Source organism: Clytia hemisphaerica, unplaced genomic scaffold (assembly GCF_902728285.1).
Source record: "Clytia hemisphaerica strain Z4C2 unplaced genomic scaffold, Clytia hemisphaerica genome assembly, whole genome shotgun sequence".
NCBI lineage: Eukaryota > Metazoa > Cnidaria > Hydrozoa > Leptothecata > Clytiidae > Clytia > Clytia hemisphaerica.
The window spans coordinates 570,040-596,441 of record NW_027103414.1 but is presented as its reverse complement, the minus strand read 5'-3'; the positions used below and the strand labels follow the sequence as shown (position 1 = coordinate 596,441).

Sequence of the window (26,402 nt, the reverse complement as noted above, 5' to 3'; positions counted from 1 at the left end):
TTTTTATCCACACGATTTGAATTCTTATGAATATTTCTAGAATACCGTATATATGCGTAAAAACATTGAAGACTAATCAATCTTATTGATAAACAATAGAAAAAAATAATGTTTTTCCGCGTTAAACTTATATCAGCCTAGTTTCCATAATACATATTTTTTCTAAGTACATTCAACATTTTGAAGCCTTCGGATGTTCTTAACTTTCAGAGTTTTTAAAACCTTAAAATGCTTAGCTTTTCCTTGTTATTTTGGCCTTTGAAGACTTATGTTCTTATAACTGTTACACGTTTTTTTATAAGGGCATCCAAAATTTGTGAAGCCTTAGGATGTTCTTAACTTTTTGACCTTTAAGCCTAAAATGTTCTTAATCTCACCATCTTGTGAGCATTTTTTGTCCATTTTGGAAAAGAAATTGGCCATTCTAGAGTCTTTAAAGCCTTAAAATGTTCTTAACTTGTTCCTAACATTTTGACCATCGAAGCCTTATGATCTTATAGTTTGTTCTTATAAAAAAACGTGTAGTCGTCCTATTTTCCGTGAATTATGAGTCAAGTAATCGAGGAGGATAATATCATCAGAGGTTCACATTATTTTCATTATGATATAATGCAAATATCTCAATATTTATGTGTTTTTATCTGTGAAAGTTTTGAAATGTTTTAAACGAGTTCAGTATTGGTTATGGCTATCGTATAAAAATACATATAATCTGAAGTCTTCACGCATCAACTCGCTTTCATTGTCCAGAATAAAAACTGCAAAGGTCATTTTCATTCAAAAGCTGACCATTTTGGGTTTGTTTGCTTCTGAAATAATATGCACTGTTCTCGCAACAAGATTTTGAATTTAAATTCCTTTTAAAGCTTCTCTTGTGTCAATTTTCTCCTCTCGACATTGAGCCAATTTTCCATTTATATTTGATCATTATGTCCATTATTGCCCATCTTTAAAATGATATCCATATTTTATTAATATATCTGAGCCCTTAATAAACCATTTGACTCATATACTATTTCATTTCATATGCAATTTAAATCCATCACCCCAATCCACGGCTTTCCACCTACAGTATCGTACCACGCCTTTGATGGTTGGACCAATACCTCCCGATTTTAAGGGACACTTCAAAGCTAACCCAAATGTGATAGATTTTATATATAAAACATATCATATTCACATAATCAATGAATGAAACGAAAATAAGGGAATACCTGACACCCCAAATATCATGGTATTCCATCCAAAATATCAGCCATGATTTTATGTTGGAGACTTGCTAGTGTGTCTTGGTGCTCAGTTGAAATAACTTTCTTGTTGTCCGAAAGATTAGGTTTAGTTTCGGACACCTCTTGTTGTTCTTTGGAAGTGTTACCACTGGTCGAAGGTGCTGAAGGGGTGTTTAGGTTTGTTAAGCTATTTTTGAGTATAGTTCGTGCTTTCTCAATATTTCTGAAATAAAAAGAAAATTAGGGAAATTAAAGTAATGATCGACTGCAATCGCCCATTTTGATTCGGATTACTTTTGATCAGATTTTAATATCTAATATTTGCGAGATTTAATTTCGCGAGCTCGAAGAAAAGTTGTACTCGGGATTCAGCAATTTAATTTTTTTTTCGTGGATTTAATTTTGAAAATGAGCCTGAAACCATATGGAAATAGTCATGAAAATAATAATTTTATCAAATATAGAGTATCTAGAGTACGATTTATTTTTCCAGTCAGAAAGAGAAAATGGCAAAAATTTTGCAAAAAAGAATTGAAATTAGCTCTTGCTAAAAATCTGCCATCTATCATGGTAGTCCGAAGAAAGAGTGACCAAGAAACAACAGTCGTAGACAGACGCAACAAATTCAATACAACTTTTTGTCTGTTAAGCAAGACAAGATATGATTTGCTACATATTGATTTTTGTAGATTCTGCCAACACAAGAAAAAATGAAGACAAAATGTATTGAATTACTCTCTGAGTCGTTCAGTTGTTTCAACTCGTTGTAACTTCTGTCTGTGAAGCATGATCCTCAGTGTTTCACGCGCCTAATGATGATATAAATATATCAATAGAAAATAACCAAATAAAAGATATAATAATACGAGAGAATTTTCAAGAGGTTATAATGGTAAGAACAGGCCAATAAAAATCCTGGATTTCCTTGAAGTGCCTCAGTTTTCTAGAAACAGTTTTAAAAATAACTGATTATAACACAATGGTGGGACCCGCTACCCACTGGAAAATTGACCAAATACTTGTCCCCGGTGAGAAAATGCCCTACGATTTCAGCCCCACTGGAAAATCGACTTTGTTTTCATCGCCATTTAAAATTCAAAGTAAACAAGCGAAACTTTTACGAACCTACCTGTTTATAAAACGAATAATGAAAGTTTAATAAAGGGAATATAGAAACAAAAACTGAATAATTTAAAATTTAAAATTTTTTTTTTCAAAAAATCAGTTTTTTCATATTTAGCACATTGTAATTCTACGTCTTTGTACAAATCATTAGGAAAAACTAATGAAACTATTTTTCAAGTCCAAAAAACCCTATTTTGGGGCAAATTTCTTTATCAAAAATCGGGCTCTGTCACATTTGGGTAATCACCATTTTGCACCTTCGTACCAAAAATCACAAAATTCCTATGATTCAATCCTGAGAAAAGTTGGTAACAGACGAACGGACAAACGGATGGACGGACGAACACAGGTTAATTTATAGGACCTCCAGGTAGGTCCAAAGAAATCCACTCCAAAGGCATCACCAATGCATTTTTTGACCTGAGAATATATTAGAGATTCCATCCCTATTAGGATTTCGATAGAACTTTTCACCCCCACTGTGGGAAGAACTTCCACCAGGGCTGACAGCCTGTGAGATCAAACCCACAACCCTTGGATTGTAAGGCGATTGTTCTACCGACTGAGCTACCCGACCACAATAAGACAGTCGTGTAAAAGAAGAAAGCAGACGAAAGTTATATGTACTTGATGAGGTCGGAATTCATTGATGAGGTGATGAAGGTTGATAAACATCAATTTTATTTCTTCGATTTTCTTAACTCTCTAAAAGGCAAGTGGAAAGTGTCATATAAATACAGTTAATGTAACTGAGGTGAATATATTCAAATTCAAACTTGAGAAGTTGATGACTTTTTCTTCAACTTGTGCTGTGCTTTCGATCAAATTTATGGAAACATTTCAATAATGTGCCATTCCATTAAAGTTCCATACAGGGAAGGGGGGGGGGGTAGACAAACCTTTTCAAGTCAACATGTTTTGCAAATATGTGGATACCCCCTGAAAAATGGCAAAATTTTGCACAAAAAAATTGAACAAATCATTAAAGTGACAGTGGACAAACTAAAATAAGTCTCTTACCCACTGGAAAATGAAAAAAACTGGACATGAGATGGAGTAGCTCGAATAAAGCAAAATCGAGGACGGTAAAAGTGCTGATTTACCGTCGCCCTCAGTTGGTCATGATCTAGTCAAATTAGAACCTTACCGTCTCCGTCGCTGAAAAACACACATACATAAACTCGCTAATACCTCTTCTGAGCCAGGAGCATCTATCATGATATCCAACAATTCCATATAATTGACCAAGATTGAGTGGTTCAACTTTTTCATCTCAACAATATGATCTGAAGTAAAGAAAGTATAAAAGAAATCTTTTGACTAAGCATCATAGCATTTTAATTTAGTTCCACAAACTTCTTGTACAGAAGAAAAAGATAGATAATTCTTCAAGAACCTATAAACAAAATATATAAAATAAAAAACCTATAAAAAATATATAAACACAGGCAAAAATAAAAAAATGTGTTTCCAGAAACCAGCCTGGTGAAAAGGAATAATTTTCTGACCCAGCCGCAGACTTTGTTAGTAGTTGATACATTAGTATTCAGGGCTTACTTCATATTGTTTGTTTGTACATAAAAGTTATCTTTAAAGTTCTATTTCATCGATCTTTAAGTTATCAAAAATAGCAAAGTAAAAAATTTTCCGGCCGGCCATGAGAGCTTTTTTCTTTCACCCGCATTCCGGAAACACTACATTTTTTTTATTTTCGCCTAAATACAAATTTATTTTTAAAAAGTATCATACCAAACTTTTTTGATTTGACTGCATAAAGTCGTTTCAGCCCTTGGCTTTCCAGAGGTTGAATTATCTCATCATCAGTCTAAAAGAGAAATTCACAATTTTGAATTTGGCGAAAACCTCAATGCCTAGAAGGATCAACAAACATACCTTCAGCAATGGCTTTATTAAAAGTCAAACGTAAAAGATATTCTTTTTGGCCTTTGATAAATCAAAACAGAATTGAAATCTTTATTTGATCAATTTTAATTTGCTCTTTTCAGTAAACTGGTCAGCAGTAAATGCAAAACTTTGTGATATCATCATCAACCCAAATTTGTTTCCATTTGATGTATTTGAAGTCAAAAAAAAATCTAAATGAATTTTTCAGAAAAGACGATTTAGAACAAACTCATTATTCAAATCAATTCTTTAATTATAAATTAAGGTGTGCGGATACCTTCTAAACCACACGTTTGACTCTTTTATCAATGCATTTCAATCCACGAATATTTCGGTATTAAATGTTGTAGTAGTAGTAGTAGTATTAAAGTATAAATTTCTGAGAATGTTATTAAATTCTCTATCGCTTGATCTGACAACAATCAATAATTTCAATTGACAAAGAATTACACGATAACAAAAGGAATTCTGCCCATTTCCTCTGTAATAATTCCAATTCCCCTTATTCTAAAAATTTAATCATATGCGGCAATCTCATTGGTTTAAATTTAAAAATACTTTCCGATGGAGCAACTTACAGAAAGCCACTTCTATTTGAATATAAATATAAAGCAAATTTGCTACTACCACCAAGATCTTCACTAGTTTAACAACTAGCAAGTAGCTGTCGCTATGAATGCCCCGCTGATAGCAGATATTAGCCCAGAGGAACTTAGCCATGAAGAGAGCAAGGGAATCATAATCAGACTATAAATTGGTGAAATGAGTCTTCATAGAAAGTGCTCAATGTTACTAGAGCTGTTTAAAGTTAAGAAACACGAGCCGATGCGGTTAAAATTTCCTCAATAAGATCCATACATAACGATAGTGTTAATCCAAAAAAAAAACATGTTAAATCTACACTTTTTGATGCAAAGTGACCTGAATTAAAACCATTACTGTACAGATTTCGCAACATGTTAGGACCTAGAATGATATCAAAGTTGATTTTCTTCAATCGCCAGATAAAAATCTTTTGAAAACCCAAACATAAGAATGTGTACTGTGAAACTGAAAGTGCTTCCCTCCCATAAAGAATACATAATGCAGATTAAAGGTGAATTCCAAAATGAAATTGAATACAATTTCATTCATTTGATTTGAAATTTAAAAAGTAAGTAACTTTGGACTGGTGGCATACTGTAGATATAATCTATTTGTATCAAAGGTTACTGAAAATTATCTGAAAAACTTTAACAATGTTTTTATACGTGTTTCTGCAAAAAGTTTTCAGTTAGCTTGAATAAAATTTCTTCATGGTTACTAAAGATATAAATTTGATAGTTGCTCTCAAAATTGGCAGTTGAATCAGATAATTTTAATAAAGGTATTAATTTTCAGGGATTAAATTTGCCGGATTTCACAGCCTTTGTTCTTATTTACAAAAGACCATAAAATAAAATCCTAAGAAAATCTGAAAAGGGGCCTTCAGCAAAAATTGGTCACCATGAAAATATTAAAACATCATCTAATCCGCCACTGTACACAATTTTTTTCTACCGCTGTAATCCACTTCCACTTCCCTGGCAAGCAAGAAAGCGGAGATTCTTCAACGAAATGACTGGTATTTCAGACACCGTGTCCCGTTGTAACCACCGTCAACATGGTTAAAAACTTTTCACTTCACAGGTGGGTACAACATTGTGTTTGTATTTTATTGGACGTCTGGTTCTAAAAAGTCAAAAAGTTTGTTCAGTTTTGATTTGAGCAAAGTACGCTCCTACGTTTAACATCAACACGGTACAGTGTACAGTGGTGGTAATAGTAGAGAGAGTGTTCGAGTCTGTTCATAATATGTGACAAAACAATTCAAATTGAAATTACTCCAATAGCGTGTGTAATAATAAGCTTTTCTTAGAAGCTTGAAATGTTTTGTCCCAGTCTGGAATTCAGGTAACTAGGGCTGAAAATCTTCGGGGTACATACACATCGCATCGAAGTACCGTTCTGGCACAGTGGCATAAACATCATTTTCAAAGTTTGCTAAAACTTCAATATTGGCGTAAAAAATTATTCACAATATAGCATCAAATACTCCATAATCCATCGTTTTTTTGGCTTTTGTTCCGCTTCTGTTTACATTTTTCTGCTCGCTGCTCCCCATGCTCAACCATTATTTTGCTGTAACACTGTGCTTCAAATGTCCACGAGAATTAATCAGTTCATGTTAGTCATAGTATATTCTCATTGGCATGTCTCACTCACTAAACCTTCTGTAAGAAACTCAATGTTGGTACCAGTTTTTGGCACGTTTTGGCGCAAGGATTACTCTTTGAAAAATTACTTTCGGCGCATGCAATATCCATATAGGGTACTGGGTTCAGTAGGGTTTCGGTAGAGCAGCGTATAAAACTGTCCAGACACTGTCAGACTGTGTGTGTAAAACACACTGTCATTGTACATTGAAGATGTCATCCATTTCTGACAATCGTATAAGGTTTGATATTAACCAAGCAAAAATCTTGTGATCTGTTTGTTGTTTGTGAAACCTTTAAAGCTGCGTAGACTGGCAGTGCAAACGGGACTTTCGATTTCTCGCTTTCACAAGTGCTCTGTGTAAAATGCACGAAAGTTAAAAAAATATCACGAAAAAAATCTGAAGAAACAACATGAATATTTTTCTGGCGAGCAAGTCCGCTACGTGAAGCAACAAAAGCCCCTGCGGGGCAATCAGTCATTTTCTTTTGTTTCAAAGTTTTAATTAATTGTTTCAGTCAATATTCTAAAAAGGTAGGACAGTGTCCGTTAGTGGTCAAGAAGGGTACTTTTTCAACTATTTTCCCACTAAAAAGGCTGTTTTTACCAAATTTTAGTGAATCCAGGAGGGGCAATCGTAGAAATTTCTATAAGGCTTTATTATGATTTATTCATTGCATCTAAAATTCGGCAGGATGGATGGGATACTTTGGAATACCTATCAAAAAGTTTGTTCTTTAAAGTGCGATTACAAAGATATCTTTTTTATCCAACAAAAGCAGCTTTTTTTGAAGCCATTACAAGGCGCTGTTTCTAAAAATGTGCCTGTTCAACGACTGATTTATGAAACTAAAGCGCAACCATGACGTCACAAAATCCTCTTTTTCTCAAAGAAACGGAAAATTCAAGTATCAATAACTTAATGAATTTAAAAGATTTTAAGTTCGTTCTTTTTTCAATATTTTTGTTTCTATCAGAGCTTTCCTATGTAAAAAAATGAGGTACATGAATTTTCTGACCTTAGATCCCCTTTAAAAAGGGTGCGCTATCAATGAAAGTTATTGTGACATGCCACATGTTATCGGAACTCTGGAACTTTCCGGAGAAGATATCCGCGATATAATTACGATAGCGCTCGCTGTGCTAATCATGTGAAAACTAACTGTGCATTCGCATGGAAGTGAAACCTCATGTTTTTATATTTTTTCGATATTTCGACCATGTGACAAATTCAATTTCATTAATGGCTGGGCCATCATATCAATATTTTTTGTAACCATCAGTTAGGAACATTTGGCGAGTTCCTGTACGCGACCGCGATCTAAAAAATCATAACAACACTCATTAAAAAATGACGTTCGTGTCTTTTCGCACTTTTTTTAGCCTAGACAATGTAGCAAACATAGTAAATATAAGCACACTGTGCCTTTAATTGGCTGAAGTTTTTTTTTGCGTCGGAAATTTTTTTTCAAACTTTCAGCAATGATTGACCCAACTGTTACAATTAAAATTAGCCAGCGCATTTTTTATCTTCTTATCTTCTTAATATTCAATTAAGCACTCAAAGTTTACTGAATTTAAGCACATAAGATATTCTTATAATTATTGATATTCACTAAAACACCGTTCGTTGTGCGCTGCGGTGGAGTGTATGACGTAACTCGCGCGGTAACTAACTCGCTTTATGTTGGAAGATCATATTGGGCGTTAGCTAGCTAGCGGTTGCCCCTGTCTTTCCCCAACTCTTTCCACCATTTTAGATGGCCATAACAATAGATCCAAAAGGGCGCCATAATCTTGGAAGATAATTTGTTTTGGTCTCCAGGAAGTAGCAATGTTTTTGGTTGTTTTTGATGGAAAATAGTAAGAAACTTAACTTTACAAGTGGCATTTAGTTTTTGCTGGCTTATAGAATGGCAGGATCCTGGATGGTTTCCCTAACTGACCATGTTAAAAAAAAACAGGTTTTTAGAACGTGTTAAAAATCACTTGCTCCGGAACTTTCCGGAGAGAAAAATAGTGTTTTTTAAAAAGCTGCTTGGGAAAACTCCGGAAGTTTCCGGAGCGCCGGGAGGGTACTACCGTGAGATCGGGTATCTTGCATCAGTGGAGGCTAACATGCATAGCCCTTAAATGACTGACCAATCTAAGCAGCAAAATTTCAAAACATATGAACTACGCAGCTTCTCTCACAGCCGGTACTCTACCATTTTTGTTTTGATTTAACTTTGTATTTTATTAAGGACCAGACAGGTCCTTCATTTGAGGGCTATGCATGTTAGCCTCCACTGATAGTTAGCCACACTAGGAAATCAAGCTTTCAGAAAAAAAACATCAGCCAGATGTTAGGGAAAGTTAGGCAGTTAGGGAAACCATACAGGATCCTACCATTCTATCAGCCAGCAAAAACTGAATGACACTTGTAAACTTAAGTTTCTTACCATTTTCCATTGAAAACAATCGAAAACATTACTACTTCCCAAAGCCGGAGACCAAAGCAAATGATCTTTCTTGATGAGGGCACCCTTTTGGATCTATTGTTAACTCATTTAAAATGGTGGACAGAGTTGCGGAATGACGAAGGCGCCCACTGCTTCGAGGGTGGTAACGCCAAAACGCCCAATATGACCAGCCAACAGAAGGCGAGTTTGTTGCCGCGCGAGTTACGTCATGCACTCCACCGTAGCAAAATCGCGAATGACATTTCACAATTATAAGAATATCTTATGTGCTTAATTCTATTTGACTTTGAGAGCTTCATGGAAGATGAAGAAGTAGGGGGCCGTTGACAAACGACTTTCCTCAGTCATTTTTCTCGTCGAAGCATTAATTGGTGATTGGGAATAAGGTGTTAATGTCGTGTGGTTTTTTTTGTCTTAGCTTTTCTTCACATGTTTCTACTTTTTGGACTGATGAAATTTGTAAGTGAGACTTTCCATTTTTTTTAAACTTTTTTATCGGCATTGCAGTGACCCCCTCCCACCCCTTACGGCCAGAAGTCGTTAAAAAAAAGGAAAATCGTTTGTCGACGGCCCCTAGAAAGATGAAAAATGCGCTGGTTAATTTTTTTTAAATAGGTGTGTTCTATCATTGTTGAAAGTTGAAGAAATTTCTAGCGACGCATAATTTTTTACAGCCAATTTAAGGCACAGTCTGCTTATACTTACTATGTTTGCTTTATCATGTAGGCAAAAAACGGTAAAAAAAGACACAAACACAATTTTTTTATGAGTGTGGTTATGATTTCTTTGATTGCGGCTGCGTACAGGAACTCACCAAATGTTCCTGTAATGTATTTGAAACAACAAGGATGCGAGTTACCTGAATCAAGTTAGCAAGACAATTAATTAAAACTTGAAAGTTTGAAACAAAATAAAACGTGCAGCAGCCAAAATCAACCAACCAAAGTTTGTCATTCAATTTCTGAGATAGCGCTTCGATTTTTAAGGCCTTGTTTATACGTTAAAGTAAAAACAATTCCGCACATGTAAATGGGTTCAGTGTTTGTTGAGGTCCGGCAAAATTTCCTGGAATGACCTTTCTGGGTTCAAAAACATTCGGTCGCAAACTAGACTGGTGGCCAACTGGGCTGGGAACTCTACTGAGCACTTAGTACTGCTCGCTTCGAAAGTTTTTTATTCTATTTATAAGAAGATCGTCTCAAACAAAAATCAAAGCAAACGCTAAGACAGTCGAGGATTATGCCCTAAATAAGAGAATACCCAAGTTAGAGGATTACCTTATTTAGGAGATTTTCAGTCTCTTATTTAAGAGAACGCTACCTAAACTAGGAGAATTCTTTACGTTTCACAAATTTACTTCAGAGCAGACTATTTGCGCAATATGAAAATAAGATCACGTGAAAGATCACGTTTCCGTGATTCCAATGACCCAAAAACCAAAATAAAATACCTTTTCATTCTTTTTCAAACTTCGAAAAACCATAAATAGCCTCATTTGCATGTGTTGACGTAATTTTTAAAATAATGAAGAAACACCCTCAACCTTCAAAACGCGTTTTTTCTCAAACCCCCCTTATTTAGGAGAGACAAGAGCGACTCACTTTCTGTTTGACCTGCGTTTTGACCGCGCTTAAACGCGTTTCTTAAATATGGCCCGATCTATATTATTACTTTTCACAAAATTCTCATGATGTAGATCGGCCTTTAGATTGATAGACCCTAACCATCCTAGGTCCACAAAACAAAAGCAGAACTCAACCAAATTTTGCTAGAAAGGAGAAAAAAACGAGTCGATCTATGAAGTTCAAAACTTGCGCAAAATGATGAGAAGGCCAAAAATTAACGAAGAAAGGAAAGTCTCCTAGTTAAGAGAAAGAAATCTCCTACTTAAGAGACCTTCTCTTAAATAGAGTATATCTCTTATTTAGGGCATAATCCTCGACTGTAAGAGTGTGTTACTGTAAAAGTCTAAACATTGGTAGTCCAGGGTCTGGAGCTCAACTATTTTTTGCCTTTGATAATCTGATGGTGGAAAAAATAGAGCGCCATCAGTATATCAAGAAGCGAAGATACTTACGGCAGACTCTCTGACTAAAACATTGGTAAAAAAGGATTTTCAAAAAAGTTAAATATAAGTTGAAAAATTGAGTTAAACAGTTTCAGTTGCCAACTGGTCAGGGGACTCTAATATACCATCCATGATCAGCATATGGATGGACACAACCAGACGATCTCAATCGAACGGAATCGACGATCGAACCAGTCAAACCAAATCGAACGCAATTGACCGATTGAAATTCGATTGTCGAACGCAATCGAATCTCAATCGAATATTACCGCAATTTTCAGATTCGATTGATATTCGATTGCGTTCGATTGATGTTCGACAGACCTTTTTTCAAAGAGGACGTCCTGTTGAATAATTATGTACCGTGAGATTGGGTAACTTGCATCAGTGGAGGCTAACATGCATAGCCCTCAAATGAAAGACCTGGCTGGTCATTAAAATACAACTACGCAGCTCCTCTCGCATCTCTAGTCTACCATTTTTGTTTTGACTTAACTTTGTATTTTAATGACCAGCTAGGTCTTTCATTTGAGGGCTATGCATGTTAGCCTCCACTGATGCAAGTTACCCAATCTCACGGTAGTCCGGCCATAAAAACAATGAAGAGCCATGCATAATTACTGTATCATGCATATTGTAATAATTATGTATGGTTTTATCATTGTTTTTCTGCTGGACTACATAATTATTCAACAGTTAGCCACACTAGCGTCCCGCCAAAATGCGTATCAAAGATAAATGCTGCGAAAGCGCTATATCGTTTACTTGACTCTCAAGCAAAAAAATGCGCCGCAAAACTTCTAAAGGGATTCATGAAAAAATAACCCGGCGCTTTTTAATGAAATAAGCATTTTCAAAAACTTTGAGAAATTGCTTAAAATTTGTGCCATAGATGAAAAAATTTGAGCCAAGCCAACCTTGAAAACTAATTTGAAGATCAACTTCCCAAGAAAAAGATCTACGGGGGAGGCGGAACCCACCTAGATCCCCGCACTGCCGGATAGGCTATCTCCCGGAAATTTTGCCGGACCTCAAACAATGACCCATTTACATGTGCATAATTGTCTCGGTCCTAAGAATTCAATTTTGGACAGATTTGATCAAAACGATATTCTTGCTGAACTCGATGGTTTGATAAACCATTGCAAAGAAAAGAACGTTGAAGACGCCATCATTACTGACATCAACATAAAAACACTGGCTTATATAAAGAAATGCAAGAAACAACATACAACCCGTAACTTACCCCTTACAAAACGTTACCTGAAAGAAAATAAACTGTTGGCGGTTCCTTTTGATAAAGGAGTAGGTATTTGTTTGATGAAGATCACCACTTACGACCAGAAAATAATGGACATATTGAGTTTTGCCCCAATTTGAAAAGGTTATATCGACACGAAAGAACGCCAAAAACCCGGTTTTAAAGGAAGAGGAAAAGATATGTAAGTTGCTCGAAAAACTTAAAAGAGATAATGAAATTAGTGACGCTCTCTTTCTAAAACTAAAGCCGATAGGAAGTCAACCTCCACGATTATACGGACTGGCAAAAATACATAAGAACGGTATACCAATTCGACCAGTATTATCTATGCCAGGATCACCCTACTTCAACATTGCAAAACAAATAGCTGACTGGTTATCTGCTGTTCCAGAATGCAAAATCAACTCATCTACAAAAGAAATTGCTGACCAGTTAGCTGATATTGTCCTGGAAGATAACAAAGAGATGGTCAGTTTTGATGTTGTCTCATTATATACAAATGTTCCAGTCGACGAAGCCATTGAAGTTTGCGCAAACTTGCTCTACGACGGTACGCTAAAAAAACCACCTATTAATAAGAACACGTTTACAAAACTGCTAAATGTTTGTAGCAAGAATGTTATAATGTCAACAAATGATGGTCTATTCAGACAAATTGATGGGTTAGCAATGGGTAGTCCACCAGCCCCAATGTTAGCCAACGCTTGGATGAGTACCTTCGACGCAGCAATAAGTAACGATGCGGTACTTTACACTCGATATATGGACAATATACTACGAGATATAAATAAGAACGCTATCGACCAGAAACTTGAAGAGATAAATTCGCTACATCCGTCGCTGAAGTTTACCGTAGAAAGGGAAACAAACTGCTGTACAATCCCATTTCTTGATATGAAGATTACCCGCTCAGAGAATAAGTTAGAGTCGTCTTGGTATACAAAAGACACAGATACTGGTTTACTAATGAATTTTCACGCTCTTGCTCCATTAAAGTATAAAAAATCTGTTGTTATTGGAATGATTCATCGTATTTTCAGAGCATGTAGCTCTTACAAAACATTCCATGAGGGTTTAGAGCGTGCTAAAGTAATCCTTAACAGAAATCAATATCCCGAACCGCTAGTTGATTCTATCATACGAGATACTTTAAACAAATAGTTTGAAAAAGAAGAACCTCCTGTGGTGGAAGAAAATGAAGATGAAGAAGATGAGCCGAAAATGTTTTTTGTTGAATACAGGGGAAAATTATCTGAGGAATTGAAATATAACCTTGGAAAGTTGAAAGCCCCTTGTCGTGTCATATTTACTTTGAAAAAGTTAAAAACAGTGCTACCATCATTGAAGTCCTCCGTGGAAAAATCCTTAAAAAGTGGTGTAGTTTATAAAATTACCTGTCCACGATGTAATTCGTGCTATGTCGGCCAAACACGGCGACATCTTATCACCCGAATTAAGGAGCACGGTAGGAAAAACGCACCCGTTACCATTCACATGACGTCATGCCAGCACTCATTAACAATGGATGACGTAGCCATTTTGAAAGGTAGTTCTCGTTCGGCAAGCCATTTAATGACACTAGAGGCACTTTTTATTAATCAATTAAAGCCTCAACTGAACACAAAAGACGAGTATAGAAGCCGTACATTAGTAGTCAAGTTTTAATTGTAGTTTTTTATTCTTTTATTGTTTGTTGTCACATGGGATTTTCCTTAGTAGCAACAATTTTATTACATATTATATTTTTTTTTGCAGTAGCATTTTCATTTCTCACTTTTTTCTGTAAGTATGGTTGTTTTTACTGTAGATATGTGAACATATACATTTTTATCGGAGATTTTTATAATCTTGTTTTTATTGAATTTTAGACCTGAAGATGATCAATAGATCGAAATATATCGTTAAAAAATAAAATAATTGCTCGTTGTTGGTTAATTGAAAAATGTAATTGTTTTACTTTAGCGTATAAACAAGGCCTTAAAAATCGAAGCGCTGTCTCGGGAATTGAATGACAAATTTTCGTTGGTTGATTTTGGCTGCTGCACGTTTTATTTTGTTTCCAACTTTTAGTTTTAATTATTATTGTCTTGCGAACTTGATTCAGGTAAGGACACGATCAATAATATGAGACACCATTGTGGACATCATAAAATTGTCCAAAAATTTGTTTTGTTAATAAGTTTCTGAATTTTAATTGTCATGGGTTGAAAATTTAGCAGAAGTTAGATATTACTACGTTCTTTAAATATTTTTTTTCGAAAAACTAAAAACTTCATTTTTGACAAAGATATGATAAAAAATTAACATTGTTAACTTTTTATCAATTCAATGAAAGTCTAAACAGTCTGAAATCCCCCAAAATGAAAAATAATTTATTACTATGTTTAATTTAGCCATATATTAAATATTTACAAAAGCGTTAACAAAATATTGATAAATTTGTAACACTGGTACACTCAGAAAATTACGAAAATGGTTTGCTGCCCTTGGAACCGAGCAAGTTAGATTTTAGACAATTTCATGAGAAAGTGAATTTATCAGATAGAAATAACAATTGTTGCATGTATTTTGGACACAAAAATGATAAATTTTTAACAATTTTGGCAAAAATTGAACTTAATCTTAGCAAGGAAAAAATATAAGCAATTTTTAGGTTTCAAATCAGGGTTCCAAAACTAGTGAAAATTACTGAAACTAAATTGCAGAAATGTACTTTCAGATAACCAATCTTTAAATCTGACAAGTTAAAGATATGCGGATGCAACGTTTCAGGATAATAGAATATGAAAATATGTAATTCGTAAGTACTCTAGATTTGGATAAAACCCTGTTATAGTGTTTCACGTTAGTTCTGTTTAGTATTTTGTTAATATTTTATCAGTATTTTTGTTAATATTAGTGTTTGATTTATTCTAGGGTGTTTTTAATTAGGTTGTAGATCAGCTTCTTGAGCATTTTGAAAGTCTTAATTGAGTATCTTTAAGTGGCAAAGACTAAAAAAACTATAACAGAAAGTATATTGTTTAAAATATTATCTTCTATGGTCTGTTAACATTTTATCATTTGAATTCTATCTTTTTCTGATTTCGCTCCATTGATACTCAAGATTTTGTTAATATGCAAACAATTGGTCATTTTTTAACCATTTATGTCAATTTTGATAACATTTTAACACACTACTTAATTAGTGTAATATTTACAAGTACATACTAGTTTTGGTTAAGTTTTTATCTATTTTTGTTCAAGTTATTCAAAATTGTAGTTCTGCGTATAGTTTAAAGAGATATGTATCAAAACAAAGAGTTAAAAATAAACGACCCAAATTTTGGCAGTTTCCCACAAATTTATGTTAAAAATTACCAAGTTTTGAACTTCAATCTGTTAAAAAATTATCATTTCATTGTTTTTGAGCCTGAAACCTGTCAAATTTGATAAAAAATTATCATATTTTTGGTCTGTCCAAAGGATTTTCAATTTCAAGGTCAAATTAAAGTTTTAGACTATTTTTTATCATTTCCAAAAAAAAGACCTTGTTAATTTTTTATCATTTTTTTGTCATCACTTTAGGTGTTAATAAGTTGTCTTGATTTGATCGTTGTGACACAGGACCTCAACAGTGTTAAATATTTATCAATTTTTGAAGATAACATATCCACTGATATTTGTCAACATTCACTATGTTCAAATAATTGATAAAAGTTTAACACATGGTATCAATGTCCACAAGTAGGCCAAAATTGGTCTCATATTATTGATCGTGTCCGTAACTCTCATCCTTGTTGTTGAAATGTATCCTGTAGATTTGACTGATGTTTTTTCTGAAAGCTAGATTTCCTAGTGTGACTAACTGTTCAACAGGGTGGCCTCTTTGAAAAAAGGTCTATTGTGTTCGATTGTGTTCGATCGTCGATTCATTGACCCCGGATTGTTCACGGAATCGACGATCGAACCAGTCGAACAACAATCGAACCAATCGTATATTATACCCAGAATTTTGACGTTCGATTGAGATTCGATTGCGTTCGACAATCGAATTTCAATCGGTCAATTGCGTTCGATTTGGTTCGACTGGTTCGATCGTCGATTCCGTTCGATTGAGATCCTCTGGACACAAAAAAGTCAAAAAATTGCGAAAAAAAAATTCAAAATTCTTTACCTTTTGTGTGTGTCCAAACATTGAATATTCACCATCTATCACTGGAGGTGGCTTCGGAACAGTTCCAGCTTTCATATTTTCGTTTGTATATTGTTTGAAATAAAATGTTGGTGGTAGTGGAAATGATAGTTGAGCATCTTCAGCCCCTGCAGCAGCAGCATTACCATTTGCGGTCGCCATGTTTGTTTCGCCTTACCTGAAGTTGTTCTTTAAGTCACAAGATGCGTGCATTTCTTTACCCTAACGCTTGCCAGCTCTCCCCGAGAGTCTCAAAAAGCGGTCGCGAACAAACGCCGAATCACTTTTCCATTTCCATTTCCAAGATGGCGGCGTCCGTAGCTCGTCCGATGAGAAACCTTTTCAATTACTTGAAGAACGCTTGGGATAGAGAGCCTATTATTGTCGTTTCGTTTGCTTTCGGTGGCTTTGGTAAGTCATGTTTATTTTCTTTTTATATATTTCAAAGATGAATTTGGAATAAACTGCAACATAACATACAAAAGGCTCTGCGGTTGATGCCACGCAAAGTTTTCACTTTCTTTCTGCTTCTGTCGCTGCTGGTCTTTCCGTCAGTCAGCAGGGAAAAATCGTCCAAGAAATTGCCAACTCACATTCTATCATGTAAAAATTCTTTAAGCTGGAGATATGAGGGAGGTCAGTCGAAATTTCAAACTCCTTTTGGGCCATCCAAGAAAATTTTTGTTACCCTGTCGGACAACGTGCACTTTTTAATTTTTTCTAGCCTCAGAAATAATTTTTCTTTTCCAGTGGTGTGGTCTGAAATATCAATGAAAATCCATGTACTTTTGCAAGATGCATCGGAAATCCCATTCGTTTTTGCCTTTTTTTAAGGCGGGCATCACAAATAACTTGTGTTCGCGTCGTCCGACCGGCTGATGATTTTTCCTAATTTTCCGACTTTTTTGAGTTGGAAAGTTGGAAAAACGTCAGATTTTTATAAGTATAATATAGTCCCAGCTTTATCCCACTTTTAGTGAACCTTCCTACAGTGAGGCTGGAACTTCGATTTTTGAGGATTACGATTTTACCAGCTTTTTAGCAATTTTTGCCTCGCTAACCCAAATCTCGCAACCTCTTTACCTTAAAGGAAGATCGAAATTAGAGTTTTTCAGCGTTCCGAAAAAAACACAAAGCAAAAATTTTTCCATCTTCACAGGATCGATTCTCAACAACAAAATACATCTTTTGGTCTTTGGATTTGTTTCTGACGTTTTTCCTTCAAAGAATATCGATCACATTCCTTTTTCCCTCGAGCACGCGAGAAAAAAATGATTAGCTCGCTTTCTCGCGCGGGCGAAAAAAGATGAGGCGGCAATCTTGCACTGAGAGAGTGTTACTTAGTTTCCGCCCTATTTTGCGCCCACAATATAATGGTCCAAATACGGGGGTATTCCAAATGATAAACAATGTCGTTCTGTAAGTGTTTATTTTCTAAGAGATACAGACAGTATATTGAATATTATTAACTTATTTATTTAAGTATCTATGAGCCCAAAAATTTTAATATCTGGTTAAATAAAAAACAAACGATATCAGTTCTGTTTTTCCTCAAACCCCCGGGAAAAGTTTTTTGGCCGACTTAGCTATTTTACAAATTTCGGAAAAGAACTCCCATAGGAATTCCGATACATAACGAAAAGAAAAAAGATAACAGGTATAGCTTTTTCTAATCCTGGAATATCGAGGTTCCAGCTACACTGTCCGGGAGGTCGTCAGTAATCCGACACTTTCTAGTCCGACAGTATAAATGTCCGAAGTTTGGTTTGACGAATGCGTCAGTATTCCGACAACAATTTTGTCCGACAACAAGTAAAAAAAAAACATATAAAAAACGTAATATGAATCGCAGAAGAGGAGGCACATTTTTTTCTATAAATCCAAAGTTCCGATTTTGAGGTTACTCTCGGGTACCTAATAGCCGGGGGGTTTGGAATAAGCAGGGGGGTTGGAAAAAATCTCAAAATTTAATAAGCGGGGGGGTTGGAATAAAAATGTCCTGGGTGGAAAATGTTCGAAAAGGAGGCTGATACAGCAGAATTAGGGCAAAAGAGGGAACTTCTAAATTTTTTTTCCCAAAAATCAATAAGCGGGGGGGTTGGAATAAGAATGTCCTGGGTGGAAAATTTTCGAAAAATTAATTAGCGGGCCCCCCCCCGGCTATTAGGTACCCGAGAGTAGGCACCTAAACCCGACTTTTCTTAAATTTTGGTAAGCTTGTTAGGATTAGGCTTTCAAGAGTCAAGAAATTGGATTTAGCTGTTTTTACGACTCTTCTTTAGTGATTTGCAACCCTGATTGTTCCTTTATTTCTAATTATGTCAAAATTCCGCCAAAATCAACTTTTATTAATATTATCTCAGTGAAAAACCCTTATTCAACATTTGACACTCAAAAATCCTTCGTTTTCGGACAAAAGTGACGTCGGAAAAAAAGACTTCCAAATTTTAAATTTATTTTATAGATTCGGACTAGAAAGTGTCGGACTAGTGACATGCACCCCACTGTCCTATACCTTTTGTCCTTCAGAAAAGCCAAAAACATTAGCCTTAATCCTTTGCTTGCAGCTCTTGTGGCTTTTCAATTAGAGATACCACTTTTCTTGCTGCCATCTTGAATTTATGTCACTTTCGCTTTCTCTAGTCCAATAAGACACGGCGATTTGAGTCACGTGAGTCAAATCGCGTGTCTTATTGGACTAGAGAAAGTGAAAGTGAAATCGCACGATCTAATTGGATGAAAAAATTATTGTGTGAACTGGGGCTGAATATAATTCTCATTTTAAATTCAAGATGGCAGCAAGAAAAGTACGTCTTTTTGCTCACTGACCTTTATATAACCCTGGACCAAACAATATCTGCCATCTTTGATTGGAGTTTTTTTAGAATTGGTACCCAAGGAGAAGCCATTGCAATGTTAAAAATTAACGTCTAACGCCGCTACATCATCAAAAGAATTTGAGGAAAAGTAGACCTAGCGCTCTCGATGCATTTACACCGCTATCGAGTAGTGCCGACATTAGGGTACCAATTTTCAAAAAACTCCGATCAAAGATTTTGCTTGGCTGGGATTGAGAAGCTTTGTCCAGGGTATATAAAGGTCAGTGTTTTTGCTTTGGAAAAAATGTTGTAAATTCTGGTTGATTTTAAGGTTTTTTCCTCTCTTCTCTCATTTACTTTGATTAGTATAGGCTTCTTCAATGTTTTGGGAAGGTAAGTTTATAAAAGTTATTTGTTTTTCGGAATGACTCTAGCGTAGCTTTTCAAATTTCTGATAGATTTGATTTTCGCCCAACTCATGGTTTGAAAATCCATTTTTCCGACGTTTTTTTTGCCGACCGACCGACCGACTCGTTTTTTAGACCTAAAAACGACGCGAACACAAGTTATTTGTGATGCCCGCCTAATTCAATTGCCTTGGAAATTCATACATTTTCTTCTTTCGCCTGGGAAATTTTGAATTTTGGTTAAACCTTTTGCCCCTCCGTAATCCTGTGTCTTCCGCCCCCCCCTGTTACAGACAAATTCTGGAATGGCCCATTCCATTTTGAAGTTCCATTTTTTGGAGTTTTTGTACAAAAGCCTCCCACCATCTTGTAACCTCTCCATAGCACTGAAATCGAAAGTGTTTTACAAAAAAATCATTGCGGGAAGTTTGGGACGAGTGTGTTTTTCCGTAGCGCAAGCTACAAACAGGGGTCACCATACCATTAACTTCCCCTTAGCACTTTCCACCCGAAGCTATTTGATTAAAGATTTTTTCAGATTTAGAATGAAAAAACATGTATCTTGTTAAAATGTTATCGTTGGTTAAAAAATATTGTAGATTTTTAAAGGAAAAATTTGCATTTTTAAGTGCATATTTTAACTTCCTGAAAAAAGTAGAACGCTCTAGTCAGCCAACATGGTACGTTTCAAAAGCTAAACTGGATTAGTTTTTATGTTATTATAACTCCTTAAATAGGTTTTGCATATTTCCCTATGAAACCTTACTACAGCAAATTCTCTACCATTCCCGCTATTTTTCATAAAAGGCTTCTACTTCCTGCAAAATAAGATTTCACCAAAATTGGTCCAACTGGGCATGGGACAGAACTTGGGATTTTGGTCCCCCAGAAAATAAAACATCTTTGTAAACAATTACGCAAGCAAATCAAGCAAGAAAATTTTTGGGTATTTTTTGTTATTTTGGCTAAAAATTAAATGCTACTTCTCAGGTGTAAAACAGCAAAGGGACACCAAAATTAGTAGTCAAAGGCACCTTTTTGCACCCCATGTCTTTCAACTGCTTCAAAAAATCGGCAACAGGGGGGGGAGTTGCCACCAAGCTAATGCACTTTTCTAGCAAAAAAGGCCAGGACTCTGGGTAGTTGAAAAATGAGCTTCAGAAAGTTAGGAAGTTTCGTAAGTAAACACTAGATTTTCTGTACCTTTAGAAAAAAGCATTTCCAATTTCATGCAGGTCGAATCTTGGCATTCAAAAATTTTCCAGAAATGTCAGCGGAATCTTAGTCTAAGAAACAACAGTGTATCTGCATTTAATCAAAGATGGTGGATGGTGGAAAGGGGAATGGTCTATAGACATTTTACTAGTTAGGATGTTGTGTTAAATAATTTGAAAAACCCTAGCATTAAAACAATGAAACAATATTTGCATAATTATTTCAACTGTGCATTAATTTTTTCGTATCATTATTTTGGTGCTGGAGTTTTTAATTATTCAACATGAAATCCTTAGCTAAAGGCCTATTTGGAAGGTTGGAAATACTGATTGAAACTTTATTTCTCTGTTTTAAGCAACCTTCTTATAAAGAAGGTTGATAAAATAAGATAGGGTTGTTGACATTGGATCATCTTCAATCTTCATTACAGTAATCTGCCAAAGTCATTTGATATTTAATAGTTTTATCATAATATTAATATTATAAGTCAATGTGTTAGAAAATCAGAACGTTTGGAACTAAGATTTCCTTATTTCTTTTTTAGGTTTAGCTGCTTTTACAGCAAGTCCTTATACTTATAAGCAAGCTGAGGAGATGAAGAATTGGCCATCAGTTTACAATTACTGTAAGTTCTACTAATTTTAAATTTGCTAAGGTTCACTGTTCTTTTTATTTTTCTACTTCAAGATGACTTGTTTTTCTTCACATTTTATTCTGTTCTCCATTCGTCTATAGTCTAGTTACTAGATAGAGTTTTGTCTTGAAAGGGATGGATGCTACCTATTTGGACTTAGTCCATTAACTCAAACAGCTAACTTCTTTAGTTCCAGGTTCTGTCTGGGAGACCTTTTCATACCCCTATTTATTAAAATCTAATTGGTTTAAAATACCCAAATCTTGATCCGAAACTGTTATAGCTAGAATGAAAAGAGTTCCTTTTTACATTTTTCCAAAGTCTTCTGAATAAAAATGTTTAGACAAAGGTTTATTTAAAGGATTGTCCTATGATATACGATTTTAATGTGTTTTTTTTATTCAGACAATTTACCAACTACCACTGATCGCTATATGGAAGATATCCCTGATGACGTCACACAACGAAAAGTATGGCGCACAGATTACGACGATTAGTATGTCTTCTTTATAATTTTTATTTTTTTAAGTAATTGTTTTCCATAGTAAAGAATGTAAATGTACATATGCTAGAAAATGAGGAGAATTTTGTTTTTGTTTTGCTGAAATAGATTTTCCACTTCACTCCAGAATATTCAATCCAAAGTATTTTATTTGTAAATCACTTTGCTATACTCGAAATTTTTTCGGCAATCTTATATTTGAAAAAACGAGCTTGAGATCTCTCCCTAAACGTGAACAGTTTCTGCAAATATATCTAAGAATATAAGCAGGTATAGACACGTAAAAATTAATTTGAAAAGTGACTGGGCGTTGGCTTGTGTTCTTGGCGACCAAAACCGTTGCTGAAGCCATCGCCATTATTAAAACCAAAACGATTTGATTCAACAAATGGCTTTTCGTCGCCAGGTTTCCGGATAATTCCATACTATGTATAATTTTTTTCTCTGATTCAAAGAAAATTTTTTGGTCTTAAATGGTTATGGAATCAGAGATAGGGAAAGCGAAACTGACCTGGATCTGGATAAACCAAAAGCAATCGTTATTGGACTCATTTGCAAACAGGAATAAAATAAAATAGTTTGTACACTTCTAACTTTAACTGCATTGTTTATTTTAAATTATCAATTTTCTTTATTCTCGATTTTCAAGTAAAACGAAATGTCACTTTTATTAATAAAATATAAATATTGTAATATTGTAATACTGGATATTACAATGTTACATTCCACAATATAAACAAATAACATAATTATGTACACACTTTCATTAAAAAAAAACGTTTCTCAGTTAGAAATGGATACTGTATGTACAAAAATATTACAAAATAAATGACTCCCGATACCAGACTTAAAGAACCCATTGAACTCTTTTATTCTGGTCAGAGCTTTTAGCACGTGATATGGTCGAACTAAGCTCTTATTGCTTTATTTAAAGGATCATCATTGTTTTAAGATCAATTCTAAGCCTGAATCCATTTGAATAATTATTCATCATAAAATGGTAATAACAATTTTCAGTGATTTACCCCCCGGACAACGGAGTTTACTCTGGGGGACAAGCATCAGTTGACCCCCCAGAGCAAATTTACCCCCCGGAGAAGGCAAATTTTGATGATTTTCTCGCTACCCCCGGACAATATATCCTCCACCCCCCATGTACAAACATTTTATGGAAGAGCCCAATATTGTAAGTGATAAAAGGATTCTGTGAGATTGTTCTCGGGCTCTCCCATGAAAGACTTCCATTGCAATAACCACCTTTTCTGTTATTTGTATCTTGGTTTCAGGGCGATCCCGAAAGTTTAGTAAAGCTCGAATTGCAGATGTATAACGATAAATTCTGTGTATACATTTACTCGCCATCTGGATAATGCTATCACTATGTCTCACTAACACTTTGCCGATTTGGTAGTATGAAGGTTTCGACCGCAGATTTGCACTGCAATGGACTGTGTTCGAATCTCAAGCACTTCCAGGCAGAGTGTTAGGGAAATATGGCGAGAATCTGCTACAATGGGCTTTTCCAGAAAAAAATTTAATATTGGGGGTGGAGGATATAACATTTTTTGGAAATTTACCCCCCGGACATTGTGATTTTTGGCCCCCTGACAAGCATTTGTTGACCCCATTGACAATGAAAATTACCCCCAAACATAGCAACTTTACCCCGGTCAAGGCAAATTTTGTAGATTTTTCACTACCCCCGGACACTATATCCTCCCCCCCCCCCCCCCCCCCATGTACTGGAAGAGCCCAATTTCAAGATCGTATTTAAAAAAGTTTTACACAGTGACTGTTATTAAAAATCTAACATATCTAGTAAATGAATGTCTTTGAGCTTTTGATTAATATCTCTTTATAAGCACGGTATTTTGATTGTCATTTCTTCTCAAATTGAAGACCTGTATCGAATACTGTTTAGTCGATTTTTTTTGTTATGTTCGCATAACCTTAGCCCTTTTGTATTGGCATGAAGGTAGAGTCATCCACTTTACGCTTTGAAGCGAAAAGTCTGTCATTTATAAGCCATTATCCTCTCAGGCTTTATCAGCTTTTACGTTTCCTTCTTTTCATCATTCTGGTACATAAGCTTTGTTTTGTTTGCCACCTAAAAAAAACAGAAAGAAAATTTGTTCCAGTTGGTTCGTTTTGTTTATGCTTAGTTTCACGAGGCCCCCACTGAGTCCCTGCTCACCTCGTACAGCGATTACGCCGAACGTACCATAAAAACAAAAAATTTTCTCTGATAAATCATGCATTTTGAAAAAAAAAAGACCGCGTGATAATGCAAGGAAAAGAGCCCAGTCACACTTTTACAGAAACCGTTGGGGGCCTCTTTTATTGTAACGTGTGTTGTTGTATTTTGAATATAGACTTAGCGTTTAAAGCCTCCATTCCCGAATCGCTCTTTTTCTTCAATGCAAAAGTTTTTGAGTTATCTCTATATACGTATACAGAAAAGGCGCTATGTCAATCCCCGGCGCAACCAAAACCTCATTCGCTTGAGTTTTGTATTTTTGGATTTCTTTGTCCACTCGTACCTTTTGCCGGGCTTAACCATCGTACAGAATTGACCATATCGGATTTTTTGATTTTTCTAAAAAAGCGATGCATTGTGGGATTGTTTCGAGTGTATTACAGTACAATAGAATTCCCTCGAGAAATTCCTAAGAGATTTCTATTGTAATACACTCGAAACAATCCCACAATGCATCGCTTTTTTAGAAAAATCAAAAACTCCAATATGGTCTATTACTACAGTTATAGTTTTTACCTTTGTCAATAACTATGGACATTTCATTGTTTTGATCGTCAACTTTCTTTTGCATTTCATGTTGTTGATGTGGTTGCCGACCTTCCTCCTTTTTTTGTCCTGAGTCAGCAATTTTCTTTCTATTAGCTGAATACATGCTACCTGTATGATCGGCGTAAGGTGCTGGCCCGATTAAGCTTAGTATAACTGGTAGGAAGACCATACCGTGGAAAAGTCCGAACCCAACCACGAGGAAAAACACCTGAAATAGAAAATAATAAAGTTTGTGTTTGGGTTTTACGATCCAGTTGTGCATTAGATCATGAAACGTTTTGCTATATTCACGTTATTCGATTCCAATGTTGCATGATTGGGTTTAAGGCATCTGGCCATTTATTTAGAAGGCTTACACTGGGAACCAACTTTAACTTTGAATGATGTTTATTATGAGTTGACCCTTCCTTGATGTTTCACTCAAAGAGAAGTTTCTTTCGGTCAACCTCAAGTTTTCTTTAAAAATGATATTATTATTGTATTTTTTTAGTAAATACCTACCTTGAAAAATGTCATGAAGACATAAGATTTTGAGGCAGCTAGCAACGCGAAGGCCTGGAATGTAGAGAATCCACCGTGAATTACAGCTGGTCCCACTTCATGAAGGGCGTCAGTCATTCTCTGGTTCCGATCACCTGATCATAAAGATAAAAAGTAATTTTGTCAAAAGTTCCACTTTCTTCATTAATTCGATAACCTAGCTGTCACGAAATGTCAAGTTAACGCCCACTTTAATTCTCATAACGCCCATAAAACGTCCAATGAACGTCTGAACGACTTTGCATGCCGCCTAGGAATTTTTTCGTAATGTACATTTTCTTTGGTGATTTAGCTACACTTACTTAAATTAAAGAAAAATTCTATTATTGAGGAGATGTAAATTAGTGAAGTCAAATATTGTGATAGACCACTGACTTACCTGCTCTGGAGGCCATAAAACCATGTGCAATATGTACCGAATAATCAACAGTCAATCCAATAGCGATGACCAGAATAATTGTGGTCACAGTATCGATAGTTAATCCCCAGAATCCCATGAATGCTGCGATCTCAATCTACAAAAAAAACATTGTTTTGTTTAATTCCCAATTAAATACACTTTTACGCTTTCACAATCTGCTGAAAGTGATTGTTGCAGTGTGCAAGTTATCTAGATTCTCAGCTTCGTGGTTATTGAATACCATCAAAACTTGAGTCGGATTTGACTGAGTAAATTACGACTTTAGCTTTGTTTAATCCGACCCTTTTTTATAGTTATTACCAGGAAGTACTTCTTTCCCTGGATTGTTACCGAGTTTATGTATATGTGTTTATCTGCGCCGGAGACGGTAAGGTTCTAATTTGTCTACATCCTGACTGACGACTGACGTAGGACGACGGTAAATCAACACTTTTACCGTCCTCGATTTTGCAGGTCAAAACTGCGAGTTATTCCAAATCGCTTCAGTCATTTTACTGTCCTCAAAAGTGCAAATACATAAACTTGCTGTTTTTGATCCAAATTTAAGTCTGGGTATGCTTACAAGTGTTATGCTTCTACCTTAAGGGAACTTTTTTTGG

The 26,402-nt window shown here is 35.3% G+C and overlaps 3 protein-coding genes across 4 annotated transcripts; 1 reads left to right on the top strand and 2 right to left on the bottom strand.

The window, feature by feature from the left end:
- Positions 1-574: 574 nt before the first annotated feature.
- On the bottom strand, positions 575-16,675 carry LOC136797502 (mediator of RNA polymerase II transcription subunit 7-like). Of its 2 annotated transcripts, XM_067054080.1 has the most exons (7): positions 16,442-16,675; positions 4,104-4,179; positions 3,546-3,640; positions 2,982-3,059; positions 1,965-2,038; positions 1,215-1,452; positions 575-947 (listed from the first exon to the last, which is right to left on the bottom strand). In XM_067054080.1, exons 1-6 carry the CDS (start codon positions 16,619-16,621, stop codon positions 1,230-1,232), a joined length of 726 nt encoding a protein of 241 aa, XP_066910181.1. In that variant the 5' UTR covers positions 16,622-16,675; the 3' UTR covers positions 575-947; positions 1,215-1,229. The 2 variants fall into 2 exon arrangements, with proteins under 2 accessions (XP_066910181.1, XP_066910180.1); XM_067054079.1 differs by having other exon boundaries at positions 575-1,452.
- Positions 16,676-16,705: 30 nt separating this feature from the next.
- On the top strand, positions 16,706-22,165 carry LOC136797503 (NADH dehydrogenase [ubiquinone] 1 alpha subcomplex subunit 3-like). Its single transcript, XM_067054081.1, has 3 exons — positions 16,706-16,870; positions 21,445-21,525; positions 21,940-22,165. Exons 1-3 carry the CDS (start codon positions 16,765-16,767, stop codon positions 22,029-22,031), a joined length of 279 nt encoding a protein of 92 aa, XP_066910182.1. The 5' UTR covers positions 16,706-16,764; the 3' UTR covers positions 22,032-22,165.
- A 1,604-nt stretch (positions 22,166-23,769) lies between these two features.
- LOC136797505 (patched domain-containing protein 3-like) lies at positions 23,770-25,892 on the bottom strand. Its single transcript, XM_067054082.1, has 4 exons — positions 25,762-25,892; positions 25,344-25,477; positions 24,810-25,050; positions 23,770-24,143 (listed from the first exon to the last, which is right to left on the bottom strand). Exons 1-4 carry the CDS (start codon positions 25,877-25,879, stop codon positions 24,109-24,111), a joined length of 528 nt encoding a protein of 175 aa, XP_066910183.1. The 5' UTR covers positions 25,880-25,892; the 3' UTR covers positions 23,770-24,108.
- Positions 25,893-26,402: the final 510 nt, after the last annotated feature.

Bases quoted from the DNA above. Each gene is read 5' to 3' on its own strand.
- LOC136797503 (XM_067054081.1), top strand. From the start codon at position 16,765: ATGGCGGCGTCCGTAGCTCGTCCGATGAGAAACCTTTTCAATTACTTG. The intron at 16,871-21,444 runs GTAAGTCATGTT...TTTCTTTTTTAG, and splicing joins GTTTGCTTTCGGTGGCTTTG to GTTTAGCTGCTTTTACAGCA. The intron at 21,526-21,939 runs GTAAGTTCTACT...TTTTTTATTCAG, and splicing joins GCCATCAGTTTACAATTACT to ACAATTTACCAACTACCACT.
- LOC136797502 (XM_067054079.1), bottom strand. From the start codon at position 16,621: ATGGCGACCGCAAATGGTAATGCTGCTGCTGCAGGGGCTGAAGATGCT. The intron at 4,180-16,441 runs GTAAAGAATTTT...TTTCTCTTTTAG, and splicing joins TGTTTGGACACACACAAAAG to ACTGATGATGAGATAATTCA. The intron at 1,453-1,964 runs GTAATTCAATAC...TTTTTATTTCAG, and splicing joins ACAACTGAACGACTCAGAGA to AAATATTGAGAAAGCACGAA.
- LOC136797505 (XM_067054082.1), bottom strand. From the start codon at position 25,879: ATGGGATTCTGGGGATTAACTATCGATACTGTGACCACAATTATTCTG. The intron at 25,478-25,761 runs GTAAGTCAGTGG...CTTTATGATCAG, and splicing joins TTTTATGGCCTCCAGAGCAG to GTGATCGGAACCAGAGAATG. The intron at 25,051-25,343 runs GTAGGTATTTAC...TTTCTATTTCAG, and splicing joins TCTTCATGACATTTTTCAAG to GTGTTTTTCCTCGTGGTTGG.